This window comes from Mesoplodon bidens (assembly GCF_964165515.1).
Source record: "Mesoplodon bidens genome assembly, chromosome: 9".
NCBI lineage: Eukaryota > Metazoa > Chordata > Mammalia > Artiodactyla > Ziphiidae > Mesoplodon > Mesoplodon bidens.
Window position 1 is genome coordinate 71692744 of NC_138166.1, and position 27433 is coordinate 71720176.

A 27433-nucleotide genomic window follows, 5' to 3' on the forward strand; every position below is an offset into this window, starting at 1 on the left:
GCCAACAACAATTTAACATAGCTGTTAGTACCTCATGGGGCCTGAGAAATCTGTGAAAAGAGATTTTGTTTAAATTAAAAAACAAACCCTTGTGTTGAGGGTTGGCCTTCAATAGATTGCAGTAAGGGAGCTTCTCTGCTATGTAGGAAACCCCAAGAAAAGAGATTTTATGACTTGAGATACTTTAGTGACAAGAAATTTTGTTTTTTGGTAAAATTGCTTCTAGGAAAATTTAGAAAGACATAAATCTGGGCATTAATGTGATTAAAGGTCAGTTAGTTATAGGACTTTATTCTAAGTTTTAATATTTTTAATTATAACTAAAATGTTATTAAAGACTCCATATATTTTGAGTACTAGGTAAGGCACAATACAAAGTAAACTAAGCAGAGGTAATTCTTTCCCACCAGGAAATTGCTACCGAAGCTTGGCAGCACTGGTGAGGTACCCCAGCTGAACATACGTAGGCAGTGGAACAAACACTGGAAAGTTTCAATAAATGAAGCATATGCATATTTTGCAAGTACAGAAGCAAGTGTTTTTGAAGGATAGTGAAAAAAATAGTCATAGAAGGTAAAATTTAAACAAGTTAAGGTCAGAAAAAAATTTTTTTCACTTGGCTATTACATATTGCTGGAAACTTTAAGAAAGTTCTCACTTTCCTTCCAGCTATAGTGAAGATAAGAGTTGTATTCCATACTTTTTCTATATTTCCTGCAGTAATCTGTATTGTAAGAAACTACACTAGAAAAATAGGTGCTACCAAGGAAACCCTTCTTGCTCTCCCTCACCTCCATCCCTACGGACCCACATGAGTTCCTGCTGTGTGCTAAGTGCCAGGTACCTTGCCCATGATTGGTCATTTTATCTCCATGTAAACCCCAGAATTGGTCAGTACTATCCCTAATTTACCTGTGAGCATCAGAGCAAGAAAGGTTCAGTAACTTTCCCAAGGAGCCAGGCCAGAATGTCAGATGTGTCTTGTTACCAGAACATTTTTTTTCCCACCATCCTTTATATTTGAAATAAACACATCATTTCTTCAGGAATTCTCAACTTCAGGGACAGGCAGAAGGACAGAACAGGCAGACATTCCTCATTCTGTGAAGGCTGCCTGTCTGGGGGAAGGCTCACCGTTCTGGGGAGTAAGAATGGGAGGTCCCTGTGCTGTGTGTGATTCTGCCCAACCAAACCAGGATTATTCTTGTGAGTGTTTGTCATCACTTCAACCAGGGCTCCATGAGAATGAGAATTAATCATTGGTTTGCATCTGAGATACTGTAAATGCATAATGATTTTTAATAATCTCACCTTCTCTAATAGGTCCTGCATGCTTTCTGGTAATTATCCAGAATGAAATTAAAATGAAGTAGAGTCCATCCTCTTCTTAAAGTGTGTGATTTATGGAATTAGTGCAACTGGATTTTATCTTGCAAACAAAAGAAATAGTATAATGAAGTTTTCTTCAGAGAAATACATCATAAATTTAGGAAGCAAAGAAAGCCAAATAATCCTATTATTTTTGTTCTCTGTAGTAAAATTGTGAATGTTTAAAGATGTCTAGCTATTTTTTTATCAGCTCTACCTGTATGTGGTTTCTTTTAATTTTATTTCTAATATTCATTTGCAATAGGCATTTTGCATATCATTAGACAAGGAAGATCAGACTCTAATGCCTTGTCAGTTCAGGCAAGTATATGGTGGACTAGGTGCAAGGTAGGAGTAGGAAATAGATTGTACTTGACAACTCATTTACCCTCTGAAGAAGTAGTCACTTCTCTCCCTAAGTCTCTATGTCTCCATCTCACCTTCTCTCTTTCTCTCTTTTCCTTTCCCCCTCCCTTCCTCTCATATTCTGGCTTTCAGGCCCCACTTTTCAACCCCTTCTTTAAACACTAGAACATTGAAATCCATCTATAAGATACAGAGATTCATATACATAAAGTAAAAAAAGACTCAGTACTTTCTGGTTAGTGATTCCTGAGCCTTTGAGGACACCAGAACTTGTTGGAAGCAGTGTGCATGAGATCTCAAGTTTCTGATGAAGGACTGTTATATTCAGTGCTAAGATGTAACTTGCCATCACTGAGGGTCAAAATAGCATTGATTAACAGTGTCATACCAGATACAAATTGCTTTAAAAGAAACATCTGTTCTGGGACTAATTGATAGTGAGGAGTTCTTAAGAACTACATCAGAAACGAGTACTTAAGCAATCGATGCAGTTATGGTATTTGGCATTCCATTCAAGAATTTCCAGCACTGCTGGACTAGAGCACCTTCCCCGTCCCCCAACCTTTTTGCTTGCTATTCTATTCAAGGAGATATTTATTTAATAAAAAGAGAGTTCAGGAGTAATGTAGAAATAAATTGAAAAGTCTACTTTATACAATTTCATATGAAACAAATAAGTATCATGCTCCAGTGGAAAAGCTACAAGCTAAAAACAAAATAGCAGTAAGATTTTGAAACTGGTTTACAGTATTTCCATGTATTCGAATTTACATCCTCAGTCAATCAATCCATCAAAGAAACATGACTAAATGCCCTCAGTGTATTAGATACTTTGCTAAGCAGACATCAGGTACCATAGGGGATTCAAAGATGTTCCTATCCTCAGAGAGTTGGCAATCTGGCTAGATAAAAAATTCAAGATAATAACCGTTCTTCTAAGCCATTTTAAACAAAACTCAGTGGTTTAAGGTTAAAAATAAAAAACCTCCTTGACAGTTATGGCTTTTTATGGAATAAATTGCCTTTTTTTTCTCCCTCTAAGTGTTTAGTGAATCAGTCATCACTTATAAACTGAGCAGAGTAAGGTTTTCTTCATTTTTTGTGCCTCCTGAGGCTTTGTTTGTGGTTCTTTAAAATTTGTTTAGGACTGAGTTCCAGAGTCTAAGGGATATTGAAGTGTGGAAACAAGTCTAAGGATAACAAGTAATATGATAGGAATGGTTAAAGGGAAAATGGGAGAGCTGATCACAAAGGGAGTTTACCCAGATTGAAAAGAAGAAAAGGGAGAAAAAAGTATTTTAATAATTTCTTCACATTCAAAAGAAATTATCATGCCGAGGGTAGTAGGCATTTAGTTTTTTGCATTAGTGAGACTAAGGTAAGAATATAAATTCTGTTTTAATAAGACTAATCAGAGTACTTATATGCCAAATCCTCATGTCGGTGAAGGTTTTGAAGAGTTAACATGCTTGATGAAAAACATTTATAGCCACCGTTCTAAGTCCTGTTTTCAGTTTGCAAATAGCCTCATTTTGAGTGATTATTAAAGCAATGTGTGCTTACAAAAATAATTCAGAAACACAGAAGAATATGAAGGACTCAAATTCACCCAAATTCCAACCTCCCAGTGATCTTATTAACACTTATCTATGTGTTTACCAGCATTTGTGTGTGCATCCACATGACATCATCATGCCAGCCTAGAAATGAATGCTGTTTTATATTTTGTAGTTTCTTTTTAAACATAAGAATCATTGGCATCCAGTCGTTGGCGTACAGCTTCGTTTAGGACCATGGAAAAGCATGAGCCTGTTTGTAAATGACCTGTTGTTGCTCGGTTCATGCTTTGTTGTAAAGGTAAGAGGCCAGACTCTGCTCTATGGGGGACCCTGGGGTCCAGGACCGACTCCAGCACTCAGTACTGTATGACTCTGGGGAAGGCAGGGCAGTGGAGCCTCATTTCCTGCTTCTGTCAACTGAGGGGATTTGACTCGTCTCTAGCTCTAAAAATTTATTATCCTAATGCTTTGCTTTTAGCAAAAGTCTATACCTTTATAGCAGCTTATATTTACAGAAAAATCAGCCTTCTTTATTACATGTCAGAAAGCTTTTAACTTTGATAACGAGTTAGTTTTCGCCTTAATAGCACAGACAAAAAGAAACAAGATTATTTTAAAATTTGGAAATTTATGACTCATTTACTGAAGTTAAAATATCCTGATAACTCAGAGAAAAAGTGAAATTTGTTGTTAGAATATTATACAATGTGCATATTCATCACACACATATATAGTTTTCATCCCATTATGTTCTACATGCCCTCCCATGACATGCCAGCTTATCTGTTTAGAGTACTTTTCTGTGTGCTCAATTGTATATGTAAGGTTTCTAATGAAGAAAAATAAAATAAGGAATATTTAGAAATATAATTATGTAGAGGTCACAACTGTGGAAATTGCTTCTCTCACAATCACTATAACTTGGCTTTATTGTGTAAATTATATAGTAATAAAAATTATTTGTATACTCCTAGAGTAACTAGTCTTGGTTCTTAGTAAGAATTTGCAATCTATTTATCTAAATAGAAAACAATTCTGTTATTATAGTCACTTTTGAAACAGTGTTTTCTAGTACATTTGAAGCCATGAGTTGAAATACTTCAGATACTGTGAAATAAAAAAAAATAAGTTTAAACTATTTCATTAGTAAAAATGTTTGCTACAATTTATTTATCATAATAGCTATTATTCATTCAAATCAATCTCCATGAGTTATGGGAAAGAACATAGAGCTGGGGTCAGGATGCCTAGACCATAACACTGTTACAGTGTTGTGAGAACTTGGGCAAATCATGTTAACTCCTCTGACTCTGTTTTCTCTTATATGGTGAGGATTGCTAAATAATGTGCATGAAAATGAAATAGAAATGCAAGCTACAATTAATTTCTTTAGTATTTTTTCCTTCTAATAGAATGAAAACACTTATAAAAGTAAAATTCTGAATGAAATAGTGAACTAAGAATTCAGCCAGTCAGTGTTTACCTCTTCAGAGGTCAACAGCATATAAATACACAGATCAGTTTTGTTGATTGCTCCCGTTCATTACTGTGCATGCTCTCATTCATTTTTCAGGAAATAAATAACATCTTTAGAAAGCTCTAACTTCATTTTCCATTCATAATAGAAGATTAGAGAGAGACAGTATTGTTGACAGATTACATGGGTGTCTTATATTCCACCCGTTGGAATCTAGTGAATGATTTAAATACACCAAGTACAAGAATATGTATTAGTAATAAACTGACTTCCTTTCTGATGGCACTGAGCATGTGAATACCCACAAACACAGCTGGATCCTTTAAAGGATGAAAGTAAATTTCTGCTTGTTAAACTCTGATGTATTATTGTTAAAACATAAATGGAGCCCAGTTTTGAAAAGGTGTTCCAAAAGGTGCCACAATTACCTGAGCTGCAGATACATCTCCAGATGATCTGCAGATTTTGCATGATTCTCCATTAATGCATTTGCTCTTAGTTATATATAAGGATTATATTCCTTACTGAAGTTTTCTAGCTATATTTTTATTGTTCTTTTTAATCCTTTTCCATGTAAATACATATTATTTAAGAAAAATAACTCCAGACAGTACTATCATAAGTTAATAACAGAGGAGGCCAAAAATGTAAGGATAGAATTATTTGGTATTATACTTATTCCACTAATTAATAGTAACCAAATAAATATTACAGCTTCTACAAAGCTTCTACCATTTTTTTAAGTCAGGAAACATTAAAAAATAAAATATCTTCAAAAGATAACATGCATGCATTATTGTTTGGAACATGCAGGTACCCATTGAGATTAGTATGATGTGATTTGTCCTGCAGCTGCTTCAAATTAAGAACAGGTGTGGGAGACAGATTATGCAAATACTCATATTAATGTAATTGTCAAATTGGTGTGTTTACCATTGTGCTTTTAAAGAGTAGACTGTACTATTTTAAATGTAAATTAGCTTCATTCTTGAGAGCAGCTATTGGGTAATGGAAACTTGGTCCTGGCTTCGAAATGAATAATTTCTAATAGACAATAACACAATTCTAAAATCTGACATCTTCTTTCCCAGTAAACTCTTTCACACATAAAAAATGACAATTCTATATTATTTTTAGTACATATATAGTCATGGAGGTTTGTGTAAGTTTGAGTTCATTTTGGCACGAGACTACTATTTTTTTTTTATTGTGGTACATAGTGATGACTCTGATAGCTTTTGATCTCCTTCTATCTTTTCTAATTCAGAACTCATCTCAGCTTTCCATCTTTATGGATCTAAACGCTCAAGAAATATATTCTTTGGAGAAATTACATTATATTTAATTTAATAATAATCTTACCTCATAGAATCTAGTTACCTTCCATTGTATTTTAATATTTGAAATGTTTAAACACTAACTTTGGTATTTTTAACCATGTTTTATGAATACAGAGCAGGCTTTTACTGCTAGTTCATTCATGTATCTGTGTGAGGGTTTTATACGTGCCCAATGTCATGATACACACACAGCTCTGCCCAAAAAAGGGCCTTATCTTAGTCCCTAGCTGGTCTCCTGTGCCTCTTAGTGACAAGTTTGTTGGCCATTATATCTGAATATAATGTAGGTGACTAGGCCAGTGAAAAGGAAGGCTGAGGTGTCAACCAGAGATGTTAGAGAAATCACATTTCTTAGGTTCCCATCCTTTTTCAATGCCTCTTTTTCTCTAACAAAAGAAAGGTCCTAAAGCATTTATGATTTTATTTTCACTTGACATATATTCAGGCTTACTTTTTATACCTGGTAATGTATTTCTGCTTTCTCATTTCACAGAATAAGAAACTGAGCCTTAGAAAGGTTAAATTACATTATCTAAGGTCATGTAGCTGGTGGTTTGAGCTGGGATGTGAATTCAAATCAGTCTGATTCCAATTCCTGCACCTCTTACCTTGCCATTAATCACCGATAACATGCATCCCTTAATTGCTGTTTAAAATATCTCAGATTTTATGTTTTTAGAAAACATGATCAAAATAAGGGGGATGACAACTATGAAAACTACCTTTTCTTGAATGTCTTTGTTGTTTTGAATCCAGATCAATTTGTGGTTAAGATAAAGCAGTGGTGTTGAAGGGAAGGGATTGGAGGGATGTGTGAAAGCAGTCTCCATCACCACTACCACTAGAAGATTCTACTGGAGTGACTCTGACTTCCTTTATTCCTTTCTCTCCTATACCTCATCATCCCCAGCTGTTGGGGAGCACTATTAAGAAGGCAGTGGGACATGGTAATGTTAGATATTCACCCACGAATGTGGGGAATTATCTTTTTTTTTTTTTTTTTTGTGGTACACGGGCCTCTCACTGTTGTGGCCTCTCCCGTTGCGGAGCACAGGCTCCGGACGCACAGGCTCAGCAGCCATGGCTCATGGGCCCAGCCGCTCCGCAGCACGTGGGATCTTCCGGGACCAGGGCACGAACCCGCGTCCCCTGCATCAGCAGCCGGACTCTCAACCACTGCGCCACCAGGGAAGCCCGGGAATTATCTTTTGATAAGGAGAAACAAAAGTGAGTGGCAGTCCTGAACCTCTGCTGGAGGTTTTCTTGGTGTCATGAGAGTTTTTATATCAAATGGTAAGAGATTTTCTCTTGGAAAGAGTGCTGGTTTTTTAATAATTGGTCCTCTTCCTTCAGGTTGCCTCTCTACCTCACATCATGATCAAGAGGGGGGAAAGGGTTGATGGGGAGAGAATGATAATCAGAGATGCCAACCAGATGAGCTTCTGTAAGCGCAGCTTGCAGTCTCTATTCCTCGTTAAAGAGTCTATCATTTATCATTATTGGCAAGAAAAGGAGGTGCCACTGAGACCAACAGTGGATAAAAAGTAGCTGATCCAAGGGCTGCTGCTGCTTCCCCTGCAGGGATCAGAAAAGGAACTGCCACATCCTTCAGGCCCCTCATAAATTCCTAGGGAATTCCATGATCTGAATTGTTCCCCCCTAAGGAGTAAAGCATACAGTAAAAGAGATGCTGGTACTTTCTGAATTTGAACAAATGAAAGTATGATACAGTGTTTTGTTTTGATACATAACAGACACAACAATGGCTCCTCATGCTTTGTTCGTTGATTCAAGTCCTAGTCCAAAAATGCATTCTCACGGGAAGGATCACCAAAAGGTAGTTATAGGTCTTGCCCAGTCCACAAACTCCAAGGACATCTAGGGTTAGTGCCTCTATGAAAGTACAGTGTCCTACATAAGCAAAGCAATGAATGCTTCCTTGTTGTACCCTCACTGCTTTTTATATTTCTGATAAGGTTGGTGACAGAGGCATTTCAGAAGTACTTTGAATAGGAGTTTCTTACTTCTACTTTGATGCTTAGAAGTATATTGCTGCAAGACCATCAGCTAAAGTGAGATTTCTACTAACAAAAAAAATTAATAACTTTATAGATATTTTGTATTGCCTTTTGAAGAAAAACCCTAAACCAGGTTGAAAGCTATACAGTATATCTAATCTATTACTTTCTGTTTTATTCCCCATATTATTATTTTAACTTGTTCTGTAGTCATTTTACTTTTTCAGCAATTGAAATTAATACATGAAATGCAGTTTTTACATTGAGCAAGAAAAGCTTTTGCTTTAAGAAATGCCACGTCCCTACCCTGAATCCTTGGGCTCTAACCCTATGTCCATACGTTCCTGGACAATGCCTCAAGGTAAAAAACAAAGATTTATTCTGTGCTCAGTGTCTGATTTGAAATATTCAGAATATAGACTTACTCAGAGATTGGAAGCTGGTTTAATACATGTGCCAGCCATCCTGAAAGGCATTTCAGTAGGCTCTGTACCCTGGCATTTGTTTTAGAAATAATTGCATGCAAATGTAGTTTAACATCTGTACTATGTCTCTTAATCCTAACCAGGCATTTTCCATTAGATGTACTCTGAAAATCACATTAAGAAAAATATATCATCTGTGAAATTGTATTCTGAATGCCCCAAATAGCAAAGAAAGGGGCAGTATCCAGTTAAATCTAATGTGAAGCATTCCTTTTTTCTCCTGAATCCCAAATTTTAAAATGTTTATTTTATTTCTCTTAGTGCTGCACTATAAAATTGAAATGAGATTTTCTGTTTTCCAAATTTTTCCATTTAACTTACCACAAAACTTTCCTGCTATGTAAAATTTCCTTAATTTTTGCTTGGTAATACAAAATGTAAGTTAGTTTATGTTGGTACCTTTATGGGAGTAAAATTCAGATAAGTTACATTTTAGTACATTGTATTCTTGCAAGCAGAATTTTCCAAGCGGAATTTTGTTACTGAACTGACTTTAAACATACTGTAATTTACCCGTGTACTTAAAAAATTAGGAAAAGAATATTAAGGAATAAAACATATACAAAGTCCTAGGAAAGCAACTGACTGGAAGGAAGAGGAAGGGGAGTTCCTGGAAAAAAAGTTATTTCTTTCCATCACTGAGATTTAAAAGAATATCTTGTGCTCTTCTGCATTGGTCACAGTTACTACTTCAAGATTGTAGTAATATGACTCTAAATACCTAAGAAATGTGTTCATGTATTTGACCCTTCAATTTAATCCTCCAAGAGAAAGTCAGGTGGTGTACACATGTAATTATGAGAAATTTGAAGCACCTAAAGGCCACTTTGCTTTCCATGATGCACTTGAAGATCTGGCTTCTGACTCTCTGTCTCCATCCCTGCCACCCTCTCTTGCCTAGCACTCTTTTCTCTGACCTTGCTGGACTATCAGTGTTTCTCTGAATGATGCAGGAACCCCTATACCTTCAAGCCTTCGTAATGGCTGCTTCTTTGGTCTTGAATGCTTTCCACCTACACCCACCTCACACCCATTTGTATACTGATGTCCATTTATTATCACCTAGTCTAAAATACTTTGCTATCCACTGTCTGCCATGTAAGTACTAAGTACCCTTCCTCTATACTCCCATAGAACCCTGCGCATCTATCTGTCATAGCACTTATTATAATACCCTTCACTAATAGTTTGTCTTCCTGATTTGTCTCTAACCTCTTTGGGTTAGGGACTCCTACTTAACCTTGCATCCCCATTCTTAACCTAGTAAGTAGTTTTCCATAGTATCCTGCAGAAGTGAGAGAGAACCCCACCCAAAATTTAGTTTAGATGTCGTAGCTGATGACACTCAACACACCAAGAGAATTTGAGAGAAATTTGATTACTCACATGGGAGATGCCGGGGGAGAACCAATGGGGCACAAGCAGGTCCAAGCTGGTTTGGGATAGTAGAGGGTGTAGGCTGGGTCTGTATAATGGCTATGGGGCGAGCTGGGGAAAAGATCCCTTGAACAAGTGTTTTAAATATTCCTCCAGTGGCAAAGGTGGAGGTGCATGCACAAGTTTTCTGCCCAGATGTGGAACCATAGAGGAAAGGGAGGTTAAGGCCTAAAAAGTCAACAGTCAAATAAGAAATGGAGTCAGACCCTTTACTGTAAGTGGCAACTAGATGGTCATTAAATCTTTGGTGAATAAAATACTGAACGAACTACAGTCAGTCAGTAGCCCCCCATCATCAACAGGTAGCTTCAAGTACCTACATGTCCTGTACACCATCCACTTCTTAATGCTTTCTCATTCAATAAGGAAAGTTGTTTTACCCGGGCGTGTTTCTTACCTTCTACTACCTCACCTAACCTCCTTAAGGCAACAAGAGACATCTGTACTTTCTTTTGACTACAGCAAAAAAAGAGCAGAAACCTAAGGACTATTACTCTTATGTGAGCATAAGCTACTTCTGCCTAGCCCCAGTATACCCAGGGGGAAAATCCTATGCATAGAATCCATCTTCTTTATCTATTAAGTAATTACTGTATAACTTAAAATACTGTCTTCCATTCTCCAGATGATCATGAGAAATCCAGCTCCCTGTTTTATTTTTTTTTTTAAGAAGAGCTTAACATATTCTCTTGAACAAAGCAAACAAGCATAGAACAAAAATAGAATATTCTACCAGTACTCTGCATGAGTATCTCATGCCGGAAGTGTCTGTTGACTGCTGTCTTCATCTCCTCTTAAAATGTAATAAGTACATCACTTGTAGGAGCACTACAGGCATCTTTTGTTTTCCAATGACTTTAGGCGCATGAAAGATACTTAATTAACGTCCCTGGAGATTCAAGTTGTATAAGTAGTCAGTGGACAGGTGTAGGTCTTATTCTTCTCACAGACGGCGCCGGGTCATCTGCCCCATCCTTGAGCTCAGCTTCACCTCTGCAGACGGCTGGGCTCTGTGGATGAGAGGTGTCCATGTCTTTTCTATTCCTGGCTCCTCTGCTGAGGTTTCTAACAAGGGTGCCAATTAGTGCCAGTTACGATGGCAGTTTTCTGAGGTGAATAAGAAGGGGATTGATGAAAACCAGGGTGAAAAATCTGAGTTTGACACTGTTATATTGTGTAATCTTTGTTAATTCTTCAATTCTTTTAAGCTGTGAAATGGGGATCGAATTTATTTTAGAATTGTCAGTGATTTAATTGATTAATATTAAGTACTTTAAAATCTCAAATCTTCCAACTATGTGGTATGTGGATTGAGACAATAGCCATCACTAAACTTTCTTTGCTAGTGTTTACCTACCCTTTCTTTTTTAAAGAAAAGAAAGGAAATAATTTAGAATCTGTTGAACAAGGAAAAACAAATGAGTATGTAATCTTAAATTATGATAAAAATAAAAATCCTAATGCCCATCAAGAATCAATACATTAATAAATGTACCTGTGCGGATATTTTAAAATTTAACCTAATGTTTTATTTTGCCATTTTTGTATATTAAACTGTGTTTTGCAGAATAGAAAGTCTGATTATACAAGCTGACATTTTAGGAGAGGAAAAGATTTAAAAAGCTGACATTATGACAGCAATTTGTGATTACTTCACTTAATTTTTCAACTAGTAAAACATGAGGTAGCCAAGATCATGACTTCCAGCCTTATCTTTTGTCTCTTTTGTCTTTGGATTATAACCTAAAATTTGCTCCAAAACTTAATTTAAAGGCTATCAAAATTTAATCCGAATTTTGGCAGTGAGATCATTGATTGAAACATTTTGAAGTATTCTTGTTAGTTTATTTCTCTGGCTTCAAGTCACAGAAATACACATAAAACTTAAACAAAAAAGTGGGATCTGTTCAAAGATACAGAATTGGTCACAAAATACAAGGAAAAATGAAACAAAAATCTGGTCACAGAAAGATAAGAAGCAAAAGCAAGATCGTTGGACAGGCTCTGTGGGGTCCCAGCATTAGGTTGGATGAATTCCTGTTTATTATTCTCAAGAATCAGTTATTGAGAGAGGGAATCTGATTGGCCTATTTGTAGCAGCCACCTACCCTTGAGCCAGTCCTACCAATTTGCATATGATGTTGGGAGCTGGGGTGCAGAATGGGGATGGTCCCCCAAGAAAAACTTTGGTGTTGTTAGCAAAAAGAGGAATAGATTCCAGGTAGAGAAGATCAACAGATATCCTCTGTAGTCACTGGGCTGGTTTGCTACAAGATTGTAGCATGGTCTCGACAATAGTTTTTTTCTCAAAGAACTCTACTCTTTCAACAGTAAGGAAACACAAGGCAATAGGGAACTGTAGGGAAATAGCACCTAGTAACACATTTGTACCTGCAGATTCACTAATACATATATTCCTAAGGATTATATAAAAATCAAATTTATTTTAGATGAGTTCTCTTTCTGTTTACATAAATACAACCTTAACTACATTTTTATTTTGAATAATTAAGGAAATAGGAATCCCTAATTTAATTTCATAAATTTAGACTTTCATGTTGCATTTGTTACCAGTGAATGGTATAATTTGGCATGTTTAGCAAGGAAAAGAAAATATACTATTTTTAAAAATTTACACTGGGGCTTCCCTGGTGGCACAGTGGTTGAGAGTCCACCTGTCGATGCAGGGGACACAGGTTCGTGCCCCGGTCCGGGAAGATCCCACATGCCACGGAGCGGCTGGGCCCGTGAGCCATGGCCGCTGAGCCTGCGCGTCCAGAGCCTGTGCTCCACAACAGGAGAGGCGACAACAGTGAGAGGCTCGCGTACCGAAAAAAAAAAAAAAATTTACACTGATCCATGAAGAAAACAAGAAGAAAATTATAAACTTTTAATAATCAGTACCTTCAACGATATTCTGTATGTCCTTGGACCAATTTTTTAAAATCAATCTGAGTTAGTAGACCTAAGGAATCCCCATTCTGATCATAAGCACCGCTCTTCCTTGTCATCCTCTCCACATCACCATGCCCACCGCCCACCTACATGGCTTCCTGATCCAACTGTATCCCATGATTAACGATGACATTAAAGAAACTCTTGCTATTTTGTATTGTTCACTCTGACCTTGCTCTCCATTCTCCAAACTGTGGCTTTCCTTACTCCTATTCCCAAGCAAGCTACTGGATATTCCTACAGAAAATCACAGTATCAGGCAGTATTGAGTCCACAACTTCACCTTAACCTTCATCACTGTTTAGCAATCGTTTTTAAACTCCTCACTCCCCCATCCCTACGCCAGCTTCCTGCCTTAACTGTCCCCTTTCAGCTCCTACATCTCACACCAAGCTCCTATTCCCAGTGACTTCGTCTCCTACTTCAGAGATAAAAATTAGAGGCTACCAAGTAAGATCTCCCTCTGCCTCTCTCATCTCCACTCCTAAAACAAACTCATATTGGCACCTCTCTTTATGCCCTTTTGTATCACAGTGAGATCTTTTCTCCAAGGCCAACTTGATACCTGCCCTGCCCGGCCTTTCCTACGACCTTGTCATGTCAGCCTCACAGCTGCTTTCCTGTATCTTCAGTCTCCCATTTTCTGTGAGTCTTCCTGTCTTTAAAAACCAAACACCCACAAAACAAAATCTTATTTGAACCTTTGTTTTATATCAGGCAATCTTCCTAACCCACTCCTTTCCTTCATCATTAAACTTTGGGCAAGAATTGGTTACCCTTCAATCTCTATTCCTTCTTTAACTTATTATATTATGTCTCTATCACCACTCCCATTCTGCTTTTGAGTATCACTGACAACCTCTGAGAGTTGTATTCAAGTCAAAGTCCCACCCTACTAGACCCTGTAAGAACACTTGAGACATTTGACACCAGGCCTCTGAATTTGGTGGCTTTCCTCATCTCTGTCCATAACTTTTTTTTTTTTTTTTTTTTTTTTTGCCGTACGCGGGCCTCTCACTGTTGGGGCCTCTCCCGTTGCAGAGCACAGGCTCCGGACGCGCAGACTCAGCGGCCATGGCTCATGGGCCCAGCCGCTCAGTGGCATGTGGGATCTTCCCAGACCGGGGCACGAACCCGTGTCCCCTGCATCAGCAGGCGGACTCTCAACCACTGCGCAACCAGGGAAGCCCTCTGTCCATAACTTTTTATGTTCAATTGTTATATCAGTGGTGCTAAACTCTGGCTGCACATTATCATTACCTGAGGTGCCTGAGCGCCATCCTAACCTAATACAATCAGAAGCTGAAGGCAGTGGAGCCCAGCATCAGTATCGACTCAAAGCTCCCCAGGTGATGCTAGCACATGGCACAGGTTGAGAACCATTCCTTTAGATGATCTCAGTGACAGAACTTATCCACTTCCTGTGGAGTCACCACCACATAAGGTCTCAGATCTCTATATATCTTGCCTTGTCTCCTGAACTTGAGGCTTATGCTATACTCAAATGTTTGCTAGAAATAACTACCTGGATGTCCTGCAGTAAGCTCTAGTGTACTATTTCTAGTATTTTCAGTTAAAGCACATTCTCCTGTATTCCTTAAAAACCATTTTTTCTTGCATCCTCTTATCTTGCTGGTGACATCACAGCCTACTCCCAGTGTCCCTTATCCTTCACTCTCTCTATCACTCAGGTAGTCTTCAAATCCTCCGAAGTTAGCCTCTCCTCAAATTACACTGCTCTTCATTCAGCCCAGACCATCAATAACTCTCTGGTGAACCTTTGGGCATCTTAGGCTACCAGCTACCAGTTTTTCCCAATTCCAGTCTAAGCCCACACCCTCATGCTTTTCTCTTGTCTCCTTAAAAGAAAATTTGCTCCTGCCCTTTACCTCAGGACATGAGAGAAATTCCCTTTGTCTGATGGGCAGAACTTTTCATAGTCCCAGCTTTTCAGTCTTCTCTCTCACCCCCGTCCTCATCCACACCACACTCCAGCCCATACCCCCATGATCACATTTCTCAAGTACAATTCTAAATCTTCTGGATTCTCCCTTCCTTCCTTTCCACGTCTTTCTTTTTCGAGTAATAAATTCCTCATTCTTAATACATTCTTCCAGTACAATGGAACTGTACTTTTTACCTCTTCAACAATACGTTTCTCTCTAATGTTGAGTCTCAACCTAGGATCCATGGGTAGAATTCAGGAGGTCTATGAATATGAATGGAGGAAAAAGTATTCTCACTTTCACTTCTAATTAAAACTTCATATTTTCTTCTATTATGAATGTAGGTAACAAACCACAATAGTATTGGCAGTATCTGTGACATTGTCCTCAAAAAGAATTACAGATGTTTTCATCTGTTGGCAAAAATATCTAGAAATATTAGTTATGCTTATTACTACTTAAAAATTATAGTGGTTATTAAACCTGACATTGTATCTTATTACTTAATGTATTTACAAAGAAGCACATTTATTAATATTTCACAACTGTGGCTTTTTAAATATTTTGAAAACTGAATTTCAATGTAACTGATTTCCTTTCTAACTTCTTACATTTTATTTTATGCAATTAAATTTTTTTCTGAGGAGGCCATTCTTGACGTTAATGGAGTGTCAAAGGGTTCAAGATGCAAATGGCACTTACTTAGTTGTATCCTAGTTTACAAGGCTTTTCCTCCCGCTCTCCTCTGAAACCAAGGACAATTTTCGTTCATTTTTATATCCACATGGCTAACATAATTTATAGCACACAGTAGGTACTGAAATATGTTCACTGACTGAGTAATGGAATAAAAGAATGAGAAATTACCTGTCCCACAAATATCCTGAACACAGAAGACAATATTTCTCAAAGTGTAATCATGGAAGCTCTAAATCACAGTCACCAAGATGCTTGTTAAAATGCATATTCATGGGCCCTATCTCAGATCTTTTGACTCTGAGTCCCTAGAAGTGTAGAATTTTCAATTATAACAGTTCATCCAGACATTCCCTTACATGCTAATGTTTGAGAACCTGTTCCAGTAGGCTATTGTGGTGCACAGCAGCCTTAAAAAATAAATAAAAGCATGAGCTTCTGTAAATAATTTCAGCTCCCTGGGCTCTATTTTCTTTCTCTGCGAAGTGACTCTTTAATGGCTGCACCCTATTCTCCTCAATATCATATGGATTTTGTAGTCAGTGCCACAGAAGGAAGTAAGGCAGGACTTACTCCTTGTTCAGAATGAAGAATGAAGAGTCTTCGGACATGTGCTCATGTTGGTTTGGTCCTGTGGGGTACATGGTCCCTGCACCTCGTTGACTGGAGTCAACGAGGTTGACTCTATACTGTTTGGAGTCACCAAACAATATACCACCTACTCAGATCCACTGGTCTTATGAAATAATGTTTGCCAGACAGCAGTTCTCTTTTCTTCACCTCTTGTGTCAGGGCTACGCAGCTTTTAGTCTGTTTTTCAGAGGTGGGCTGGGGATAGACGAAGTAATTTGAATTTGCAAAGCCAACACATATCACCCTGACACAACTCTGGCCACACTGTCCCTGGGACAGTCTCCATCAGATGTGATGAACGGCCTAAAGAAAGCCAACCAAGCCAACAAACAGAACAGTTAGAGTGGAGGAAAGGCCAGTTAACCGTTTAATTTTATTCCTGTTTCATACTAGGTCAAGAGTATCCACATTTCTTGACTGGCCGAACACTATTTTAAAATTTTGGCACCTTTAAAATGTAGATCACTAGTCCATTCAGATATCATTTTACCCCAAATTTTATAAGACACTAAAGTTTTAAACATGTTAAAAATTTGATCCCATTTTCAGCCAGCTTCAAGAAAAATTATAATTTAAAAATATTTTCATTTGTTAGGAAAGATCAATATATAATACTTTCCTATTTTTCTATGAAAATATACCTTCATCAACTTTGCAAAAATTATATTATTTCTTAGAAGTCACTTCACCTTATCACTGAACGCAGACACCCTCATATTAACTTTTTGCTTTGCCACACCAGGTTTCTAAAGAGAAAAAATATTTTTTATTCATATGGAAGAGGCTTTGATTTGTATCATGAAGTCCAATAGGATACAGAAAGCTATTTGAATGCAGACAGAATGTCTTGGGAATCTTTGCATCCTTTACAGTGTGTTTTATACACAGTAGAACTTTAATAATTTTTTATTTGAAAGGAATTGAATGTTCTGAAGCAATAATGATAGCTAATACATATTAACTACATAGCTAAAAAACATTAAGTATATGGGTACCAGCACTATTCTAAGTACTTTATATATCAGTATATTTAACAACCCTAGGACGTTGTTACTTACTACCCCCTTTCTAGAGAGAGAGGCCAGAAGAGCAAAGTGACTTGCTCAAGGTCACACTACTAGTAAGTGTTGAGTCAGGATCTGAACCCTGGCAGACTGTCTCCAGAGCTAGTATTCTTCTTTCCAACACTGAACACTGAAGTCTTTATTGTTTTAACAGAAAATTGCAATGATCCATATTTAACGGAAGAATAGTTTCCCTCTGAAGTTAATGTTGAAAGCCCATTCCAGTACACTGTCCTGGCCTTTTCACTGTTAAAAGGTTCTTTGGTGCTTATTTGAAACAGATGCAAACACTTAAAACATCGATTCACGTTGTGTTTCCCTGTGATTTGCTGGATTATGTCAGGCTTCCTCCAGGAGACCCATTTCTAAATGACTGTCTGATTTCATTCGCCTTGCTACTCCTTCAATGACCTGCAGCTTCATGGATCTGTTCAAGCATAGTTGGTCGGAGGTTGATTAATGCGTCTCTTGCCAACATTCTGTCTCCTTCTGTTGTAGAAAGCTCTGGGACAGCCAGGAGAAGAAGCTGGGTGGGTTTTTCAAAGCAGTTTCTTCAACCAGGCTTTTTGGCAAGACATGATGACGGGCTAATGGCAGTGCAAAGTTTATTCTCACATACTTTTAACTCCTGGAGTTATTAGTTGGGAGTTACTTAAAAGCCTGTGCCTTTCAAATGGTTTGCTTTTTCCCCGGGTATTGTTCTTCAGTAAACATAAGATTAAGTTGACTTTCTCTTTTCATAAATTTTGCTTTTTAACTCTATTTCTAGTCCTTGCTCAACTCTTTTGATTATTTAAACTGTATATATTTTATAATTTTGCATGCAAAATGACAGGGCAGAAATGTCACTGTGCATCCTTAGTGTGGGACAGTCCTATCTCTTTTGTCCCTAAGGATAGATTAATGACAGTATCATTTTAATGTGCTGTATTTTTTTTTTTTTTTTTTTGGCGGTACGCGGGCCTCTCACTGTTGTGGCCTCTCCTGTTGTGGAGCACAGGCTCCGGACGTGCAGGCTCAGCGGCCATGGCTCACGGGCCTAGCCGCTCCGCGGCATGTGGGCTCTTCCCGGACCGGGGCACGAACCCATGTCCCCTGCATCGGCAGGCGGACTCTCAACCACTGCGCCACCAGGGAAGCCCAATGTGCTGTATTTTTATCTATGGTAACAGGAATGATTTGGCATTGTCAGGCAATGATTGCTTTGGTTAAACAAAGTTTCTGATGAACAAAAATATGTCATGGCTTCAGAAGGTGCTTCAGAATCTTGTTTTATGTCAAAGTTATCTCAGTGGTTATCAGTTAGAATCATACTGGGGAAATGTTTGAGACAATTAAAGAAGATATGTTTGGATTATACTTAGATTTACTGAAATTATGTTTCTGAGTCATTTGAGCTGAGAATGGAGAATATTCTCTCTCACAGTGAAGCTTCAGGCTACTCCCATCACAGAGCTCTAATCTGTAGAAGAAATGTAGCAAAAATCTCCTTCTTATAATGAAATCCTTCTGACAATTTTGGCACCTCTATCCTTTAAATGATGCCTACAGCATTTTATTTCATAGCATCTTTTGTGTATTTTTATCAATGTACTTGTACCTGGTCTGGAAATGTCCTGTTTCTTAATCGTCTCTGTATCCTCCCTTCAGACTCTGTGATTGGGATGGCAAATCTTCAGCACCTGACATGTTTTGTCCACGTTAGACACAAAGTACAATATTTAATTTGGGTGCTCTTGAAAGAGCTTAAGGTGATGTTGCTTATTTATGAAGTTTCATTTTCAGTACTGAATATAGTGTCGTGGCACCTTTGGAGTTCTCACGATGCTCACTGATCTTTGGTTTTAGGTAGATGAGTGTCGACCTGAGGATTTTTTGTTAATCTGGTTCATTGCTGTGGTACGGAGTAGCATTTCATTTCCTTTTTTTTAGGATGCTTATGACCTCCTTAAATAGCAGTCCAAAAATCGTGTGGCTTGTTTTGATTTTAACCAAAGTTACAGCTGCCTAGCTGTAAAGCAGTCAGTTTCTCTTATTATGACTAGTTCTTCAACTTGTACTGTTTTAAATTGCCTGCAATTAGCATATTTCAACCTTATTTTTAGGTTTAAATTGCAGTGTGAGAGTGTACTCTCCTCTTAGCTAATTAGTGCTATCAAGGAACAGTAGGTTACCTCATTAGTACCATGTGCATTTAATTAAAGAAGAGAAAATTGTAGTTAACCTCATAGTTAATATTTTCACAGAGTGCTTCAATGCCAACACCTTCAATTGGAGTCACACCCCTGTGTATCTAATTATGCACTGGTGCCAAATAAGGTTAGCAAGGGTACTACAAGGCTGTTGACAAAATAATTTAGATGAAAAAGTGTTTGTTGGATTCTGACAGTAAAATATAACTTGAACGTTTTTTCTTCATCCTCATCTGCCAGCGTCAGGTGACATACTTCTTCATAGGAAATTGAAGGGAAAGAATATTTTGGAAGCCATTTTTTTTCTGTTTAAATTAATGTTGCTCTTATCTTGAAGAAAATGGCATATAGTCATGTAAAGCATGTACAATCCATTTCTCAAACAGATCCCCTGAACTTCAGAGATGTATTTGAAAAGAATTATTTATAAGATGTAATATTTACATGCATCAAACCACTACAAATACTCCCTGACACCCCTACCACATCCCTCCTTGCTTTTCTTGTTTTCTGATATAATTTCCCTTGTGTATCTTATGAATGGGGATCATCCTTTCATATCATACATGAAGTCTAAGGATGTGTTGTCACATGGTCTACTCAAATGCAGTGTAATCCTTTTGCCCTTCAGACAAAATCTTTTGAAATGTCTAATGCTACTTAGGTAAAAAAATGACATTCCATGTCATTTATCAATAAATAATCACTTTGCTTTTACAGATAAAAATGCAAACTATTCATTTGAGTGTATAGAGTAATTTTCAATACAAATGACACAATTCAACAGGTTTTAACAGAGATTACTGAGTTTAGCTCCATAGTCTTAAATATGTATTTAATGGCAATATTTGTGTTATAGTAATGCAGAGCCAAGGCAGTTTATTTAAAGGGATTCTTGTGATTGTTCTCACATTTCATGACAAGACAGGATTTATGTTCATTCATATTGGTTATAATTGACTACAAGTCAACAGTTAGCTTTTTCAAAAAGAGATAAAGTTTTAGGGACAAATAGCATCCCATACTCTAAAATCACAGTACCATTTAAAGCTATAGGAATATTTATTAATAAACATTGGCCATAATTTTAGCTTAGAAGTGGGAAGTGAGGCTCCTAAGTCAATATCCTGGTAGATGATCGATAATTTTTGGTTAGTGGTTATTTCGTATGTTCAAATATTCAAATTAACATCTACCAAATTATTCCTGTTTTTTCAATTTTATTTAATACTATTATTAGCTGTGAGACAAAGGTGGAGTAGTCTTGCCTAGGTCAACCTACCAAGATAATAATCCAAATAATATTTTCTTAAATGATAATGTACATTATTAGCATTAAGCCTTAAGATTGGAAAAAAAAAAAAAAAGCCAACTCCTGATTCTCTTTGTTTAATCTAGGAATTGCTTCCAGAAACAAAATTATGTGTCTGTGGCCACTCTTCTGGTGATGGGCATCCTCACAACACATTTGCAGTAAGTTACACTGGGCAATTAGTAATTCAGTTACTATGCACAAGGCCATAGACCTAACCCTGCTATAGAGATGGTCTGTGATTTTCTATCAGCCACTACCTTCCATTGATGCAGATGATCAAGAGATGACTAATGTTAAGGCACAGATGTTATTAGTTTGTTTTCTGTTACTTCTTATATTCTTGCTTCAATTATGTTTCATCAGATATACATACAGTTCACCATTTCTGTGAGTTGATGGCCTTAAAGTTTACCTTATATATATGAGAGCATATGGCTTTTTCACCTCTGTACTTTTCTTGAGCCACTACACTTTTCTTGAACAGATTTAGGAATAATTTGATGAGATGGTATTGATATGCATAAAATAAGTGCATTGAGACTATGGATAGATACAATACATATTTTAGGGAAAAGTTCCTGTTCCATGTTCTGCAAGTTACCATATAAATATGCCAAGGCCTCTTTTTACATATTCTGTCACTAGAGTGTAATTTGTCTCTTTAGACTATAATATCCAATGAAAATTGCTTCCATGACCCAGTTCACATACTGGTTAGCCTTGGAAATGAATAACAGTCCTGAAGTGGCCGTTCAAGAATTTTTAAATAGAGCAACTTCATGTTTCTATTTACCATGGGTACTACCTGTATTCCTAAGGAATCTCTAAATTTGTAAGTCATATATAGAATTTTTGCTTGTTTCCTTAAGAATTGATGTACTTTTTTAGTTTCCATGGTCTAGAATATTCTTAAATTGACTCATCCAAAACTTATTTTTTTACTACCATATACATAATATTTCCTAATTTATGATTGGTAGAACACAACATAATTAAGACTCATAGACAAATAATCAGTGTCTTCCTGAATGAAGAAGAAATATATAATTTCATACCTTAGTTGAAAAACAGAAAGATTTTTCTCAATAAAAATAGTGTCAGATTAACATGGGATGCTCTTCTTTGTGGAAAATATATAAACTTTAAACATTTTTAAAATGTTAGATGCAAAACAAAAATGGAAATGGAAACAGCAATAATGTACTATTTTATGGAAATAGTGAATGCAGGGGATTGGTAATAAATTTTGCACATGAAATTAGGTTTCATAATGATCTGAAATTATCTAGTTTGGGATTTCATTCATTTTAATTCTAAAGTGTTTGCCCTCCTAAGCTTTTTTTTACAATAATAACATTTGAAAAACTAGCAAAAATTAAAAAGCAGTGTTAAGGTTTGCTGAAATTATGTAAATTTATGTGAAAGACTAAAATAATCTTAATTTCTAGGTTTTCTCTGTATGTTTTGAAGAAAATAAATTTAAGTTACACTTCAAAAATAACTATATTTTAACTTAGTAAAGAAGATTCATTCAAAATTATACTTAAAAAAATAATGCATTAAAAATGGAACAGGCAGTATTCTTAACTGGTAACACTTTTTCCTAAAATAATTTCAATGGAAAAATTGTTTTCTTTAGACTGAAGAGTGAGATGGCTTAACCAATAATAGTGTTTGTTCTTTATGTAAATCTACTCCTACCATTTAAAAAAATTTGTCTCTACTCCCCTGATGGAAAAATAGATCTACAGCAACAGATCTTTATATTTTCACTGAAATGTTTTCAGAATAAAAACAAACGATGGAGAAATTAAATGAATGGCTCACAGGTGCCCTGCAGTTCCTCAATGGCAAGCCTGAATCTATAGCCCAAGATTGTGATCACCAATGTATTGGTCTTCCCAGAGGTATGCCACATTGTTCATGGCTGCCTTGAATGCAGTGTTGAACAGGAGTCTGAGGTTGTGCCACGTGTCGGAGACTGCAGTTAGTCTCCAAGACAGAAAGAACAACAGGATAAATTAGTAAGGTCTGCTGTGGTTGGTGGAGGGAGAGAGCATGGCAGTGCATGGATCAGGTGTTTTCCATCCCTGCAGTGCACCAAACTTAATACTTCAAATTAGTCACTGAGTGACTTTGCAAATGTTGGTTCTTGACTTCACAACACAAGGGAAACATTAAATACTAAGTAGGTGCTTATTTCCTTTATTGATTATATTAAACTTTCTGCAAGCTAAAATGGCTACATAATGTGATTTAAAACCAAGATGCAAACTAAAACAAATACTATTTGTTATTCATAGTTGACAGTTTCTGTGTGATGGGCATGGCTCTCTCTCTTAGTATTTGTTAAATTTTATAAGTACTAGTATGCTGGGGTGGTACTCGACTAAGTCTGAGCACCATGAGATTACTGGTGGGATGGAAGGAACAAAGGTATAGAAAGGATAGATAGGCGTATCTAAAACCAGCCCCGTCCCTTTATAATCTATATACCTCACATTTATAATAAATTGTGAACCATTGTAATAGTTTTCTAAATTCTTAAGAGACCTTACATAATGCCCTATCAATGGATTAACTTAATATCACACATATTACTTCTATGATTGATCAACCTTCACAAATAAAAAAACAAAATTTTCAGGCATGTGTTCTAAAGTGGCAGATTAAATTAATTTTACCCCCTCTCTCCTATAAGTTTATTAACAAGCCTGAAGTAAAGTACTATAAATCTCAGGGGAGGAAAGCCACTTACAATTACCAAATGTAGGTTAAAGCCCAAATTATCTTAAAGAAATAGTAATGTTACATAGTTGAGATTAAACAGATGTCAAAAGCTCTCCATCATATCATCTTCTTTCAGGTATTTATGGTGTCAGGTTCCTAACCAAAGATGCAATGAAAATATATTTCAAAGGAGTATTTTCTGGTGTTTTTGTCTGGAAGTAGCCGTAAGATGTTGGCCGTCATCTAAGTATTGTGCCTCCTTATCATCATGTTGTTGAACAGTAGAGACCCTTTTATGAACTCACTAATAGATTATGTTTATTGTGCCTCTACTAATTCACTGCAGTACTGGGCAGTAGTAGTGGTACTCACATCATGTCCACCTAAAAATTGTAATCTTAAATTCTATTCCTGTTTTTTTTTAAAGAAATGTTTGGGCTCCAGAGGTTGTACATTTAATATTCTAAGAGTAACAATTTAATACTCTTATTATAAGTTTGAATTTTATAGGAAAAAGCATTAAGTCCTGGCTTTAAAAGACAAGAAGATGAGTGTAAGTAAGCATCACTGTAAGAGATTTCTTTTCGATACTTGCTTTTCACCCTCAATTTTTTCAAATGATGTATATTTAACTCTAATCTGGAAAAATCTTCACTTATTTTACTTTTCTTTCAAACTTTAGTAATGGAATTGGTGCCTTTCTTTTTTCCCTGATATATCAAACAGCTTTACAAGTGGCTAATTCTGTCAAGGTCCTAAATTTCACAACCTTTGGCTTCCCTGCCACACATTAGCAACCCAAGTTCACTCCTCAAGAAGTAGACCTTGTTGACACCTCATCTGCCTGAATGGCCTTATTAGCACCTACCTGCAGATAATATTATTGTTAGTCTTGCCTATAGGTTTTTACACCTATATGAATACTATTTTACATAGGACTCTGCCTGTTAGCTCTAAGTGCTAAGGCAATTACGAGAATGCTCAGAGTCTTTGTCTTCTGGATCTTAATTTCAAAACATTTACCACTGGGTTAAATGCATATCTTAATGAACAAAATTTGTTGGACCTATAAATTAAAAATAAGACTTGGCTGGTCTTGGTCTAGCAGTTTTATATCACATTCAGATTAAATTATATTGACCACATTGTCATCTTTTCCCCTACAGATCTTGATTCTGTTGTGACTGACTCCTGAATGTTTTATTTAGATAGGAATTGTGGATTGGAAGAAAAAAGGAAAAGGGGATAGTGACAGTTTTAAGAATCTCTTATTTTCTGTACCAAATTCATCTCTCTTTTTAGGCTTTACATAAATTCTGCCCAGTACCAAATACTCTGTCCCATGGGCTCTGGAATCAGCTTTCTAGATTGAATATCGGGCAAATTACTTGACCTCTTTTAGCCTCATGCTCTCGATCTGTAAAATTAGGACAATAATAGTATCTGTCTCATAGGGTGGTACAGGGATTACATTTGATCCCCCAAAAGTACTTAGCATGATGACTAACACATAGGAAGTGTGCAGTAGGTGTTTGAGTCAGTATCTTTAATATCATCAATATGCTCTTGCTTGGACCAAAGAGGCAATTCTGTTTGACATAAATTTAAATATGCACTTGGTATTAACACTAAGGGGCTTTGGGCATCACCTTATGCCATGACCAGAACAGATGGAAATGTTCCTTCCTGAGAGGAAAGTCTTTATATTCATTAATTTAAGTTGAACACTGACTTCTTCCCTCACAAAAATCAGTTATCCAAGTGTTTTCTGATTTGTTAAGCTAAGTGAAAGAAAAAGAACCCTGCCTCACCAGAGCTAAATGATGTCCTCAGGCAGTCAAGGAAAATCATGGCTAAAGAATGTTAAGAAAAGTGATTGTGCTCTCAATTGTCTGTATCCAACCAGAACACGTGAAGATAGGAAATTAGGAGATACATGTGGCAGTGCCAGATTATCTCCAATTATTTCTTCCCTTCTCTTTTATAAATGTATTGGCAGAGATTAACCGAGAATTAGAGATAAATACTACTAATTAGTATTAGTAGCATTGATCATTTTAACTAACAAGCTAGAGACAGTTAACCCGGGATGACAATTTTTGGAGAGTCCTTTCTATATAAAACCTATATTGCAAGATTTAACTCTTTGCTATTAATGCAAAGTTGTGTCAGTAAAATTTTAAATTTATGTTGAAGCAGTAAAAATCAGATTTCTTAATTCATCATGTTCATTTTGAGTAGTTTGTATTCACTATTACGATGGGATTGGTATTGTGCTAGATCCTTTGATTTAAAATAAACCTTAAGATAATCAAACATTTCAAACACCTATATTACAGCTGATTTTGTTAATGCCATAAGCTATAATATAGTGACCATGTTTAGAGCTACTGTTAAAAACCTTCCAGATTCTCCGTAGCAAGTAGAATAAAGGTTTCTGTTTTTAAAACCTTGACTGACATTTGCATGCAACTCCTTGATTAATCTTTTTCTTTCCTAGTATAACTCAAGATATTAATAATTAGCTTTACACACCTTACTCAGCTGGGATGTAGCTCCCAGAGCTCAGTTCATTCTAGACACCTCTCCTAAGTGATTGCCTCTCACCTTTTATTTTATTGCAATATTTGAGACTGCCATGAATTCTCTTGATGTTGGTTCCAAGAAGGACCAGTAGCAGAGCTTTTTCAATGGGGACTCCTCTTTGAAATTTATAATGAATAATTTACTCCCCTTGATGATTCACCAAAGCATTAGTATGGCAGAAATCAGGGGCTGATGAAAGGATTATTTATTTAGTTATCTGGTTTTGTTGTTGTTAATATATTTTTCATCAACTAAATTGATACACACACTAGAATATGTATGTGGCAATAATGTGAATTTATGTTGCCCATTTGAAGACTGTATTTTTCCTTTCACATTTAAAGTTATTTGTAATGAGCTATTAGTGATAGTCTCTACAAATATGAAATATAATCTGTATTAACTTCTAACAGTTCACTCTATAGTTCCTGCATATTTCTAAACATCACTGATAAAATGTGTACTCTGTGTTTATTATTTGTATTTCTGTTCCTTGTATATTTTCACATCATTTATTGTAGCATAATAATAAGTGAAAGGCACAAAAAAACAAGTCATCCTAGTGTATACATTTTCACAGCTCATGACCACACGCACATACACAAACATACATACACATACATAGCTAAAAGATCAAATATGTAAAAGAATATCCATGTTTTGTTGTTGTTGTTGTTGTTGTTTTTACGGTACGCGGGCCTCTCACTGTTGCAGCCTCTCCCGTTCCGGAGCACAGGCTCCGGACGCGCAGGCTCAGCGGCCATGGCTCACGGGCCCAGCCGCTCCGCGGCATGTGGGATCCTCCCGGACCAGGGCACAAACCCGTGTCGCCTGCATCGGCAGGCGGACTCTCAACCACTGCGCCACCAGGGAAGCCACGTCCATGTGTTTTTATTGAGTTCTATCTGCAATTCGTTTTTCTTTCTCTTCTTTCTGAAGTTAAATTTTTTACATTTGTAATTTTCATTAGGCAAATGAGTTATTTGTTATGCACATGATTGACAAATTATAGAATCAAATTTTATTACTGGCACCATTCATGCAGCGATATATTCACTTAAAGATATTTCTAAATAACCAGATTTTTCATATATTTTAATACATAGGATATCATGTTAAACAGTACATGATTCCCATTGGCCTTCAAACTTAAACCTGAAACTGCACACTGTACTTTAAATCTTTATCCAGTGGGGTTCAGAAAGCTTACTATTATCAGAATTTGTTCATGCTGTAATCATACAATGCACCATACATCTTAGATGA

The 27433-nt window shown here is 36.6% G+C and overlaps 1 protein-coding gene across 11 annotated transcripts in view; it reads left to right on the forward strand.

Annotated features, from left to right (window-relative positions):
* FOXP2 (forkhead box P2) overlaps positions 1-27433 on the forward strand; it is a 536551-nt gene that overhangs the window by 395304 nt on the left and 113814 nt on the right. For 8 of the 11 annotated variants that reach the window (XM_081243526.1, XM_081243523.1, XM_081243529.1 and 5 more), the window contains one exon: positions 20935-21009. The exons of the other annotated variants lie outside the window; for them this stretch is intronic. In XM_081243526.1, coding sequence (XP_081099652.1) covers positions 20935-21009 — 75 coding nt within the window. The remainder of the gene's footprint in view (positions 1-20934; positions 21010-27433) is intronic. 11 annotated transcript variants of the gene reach the window in all.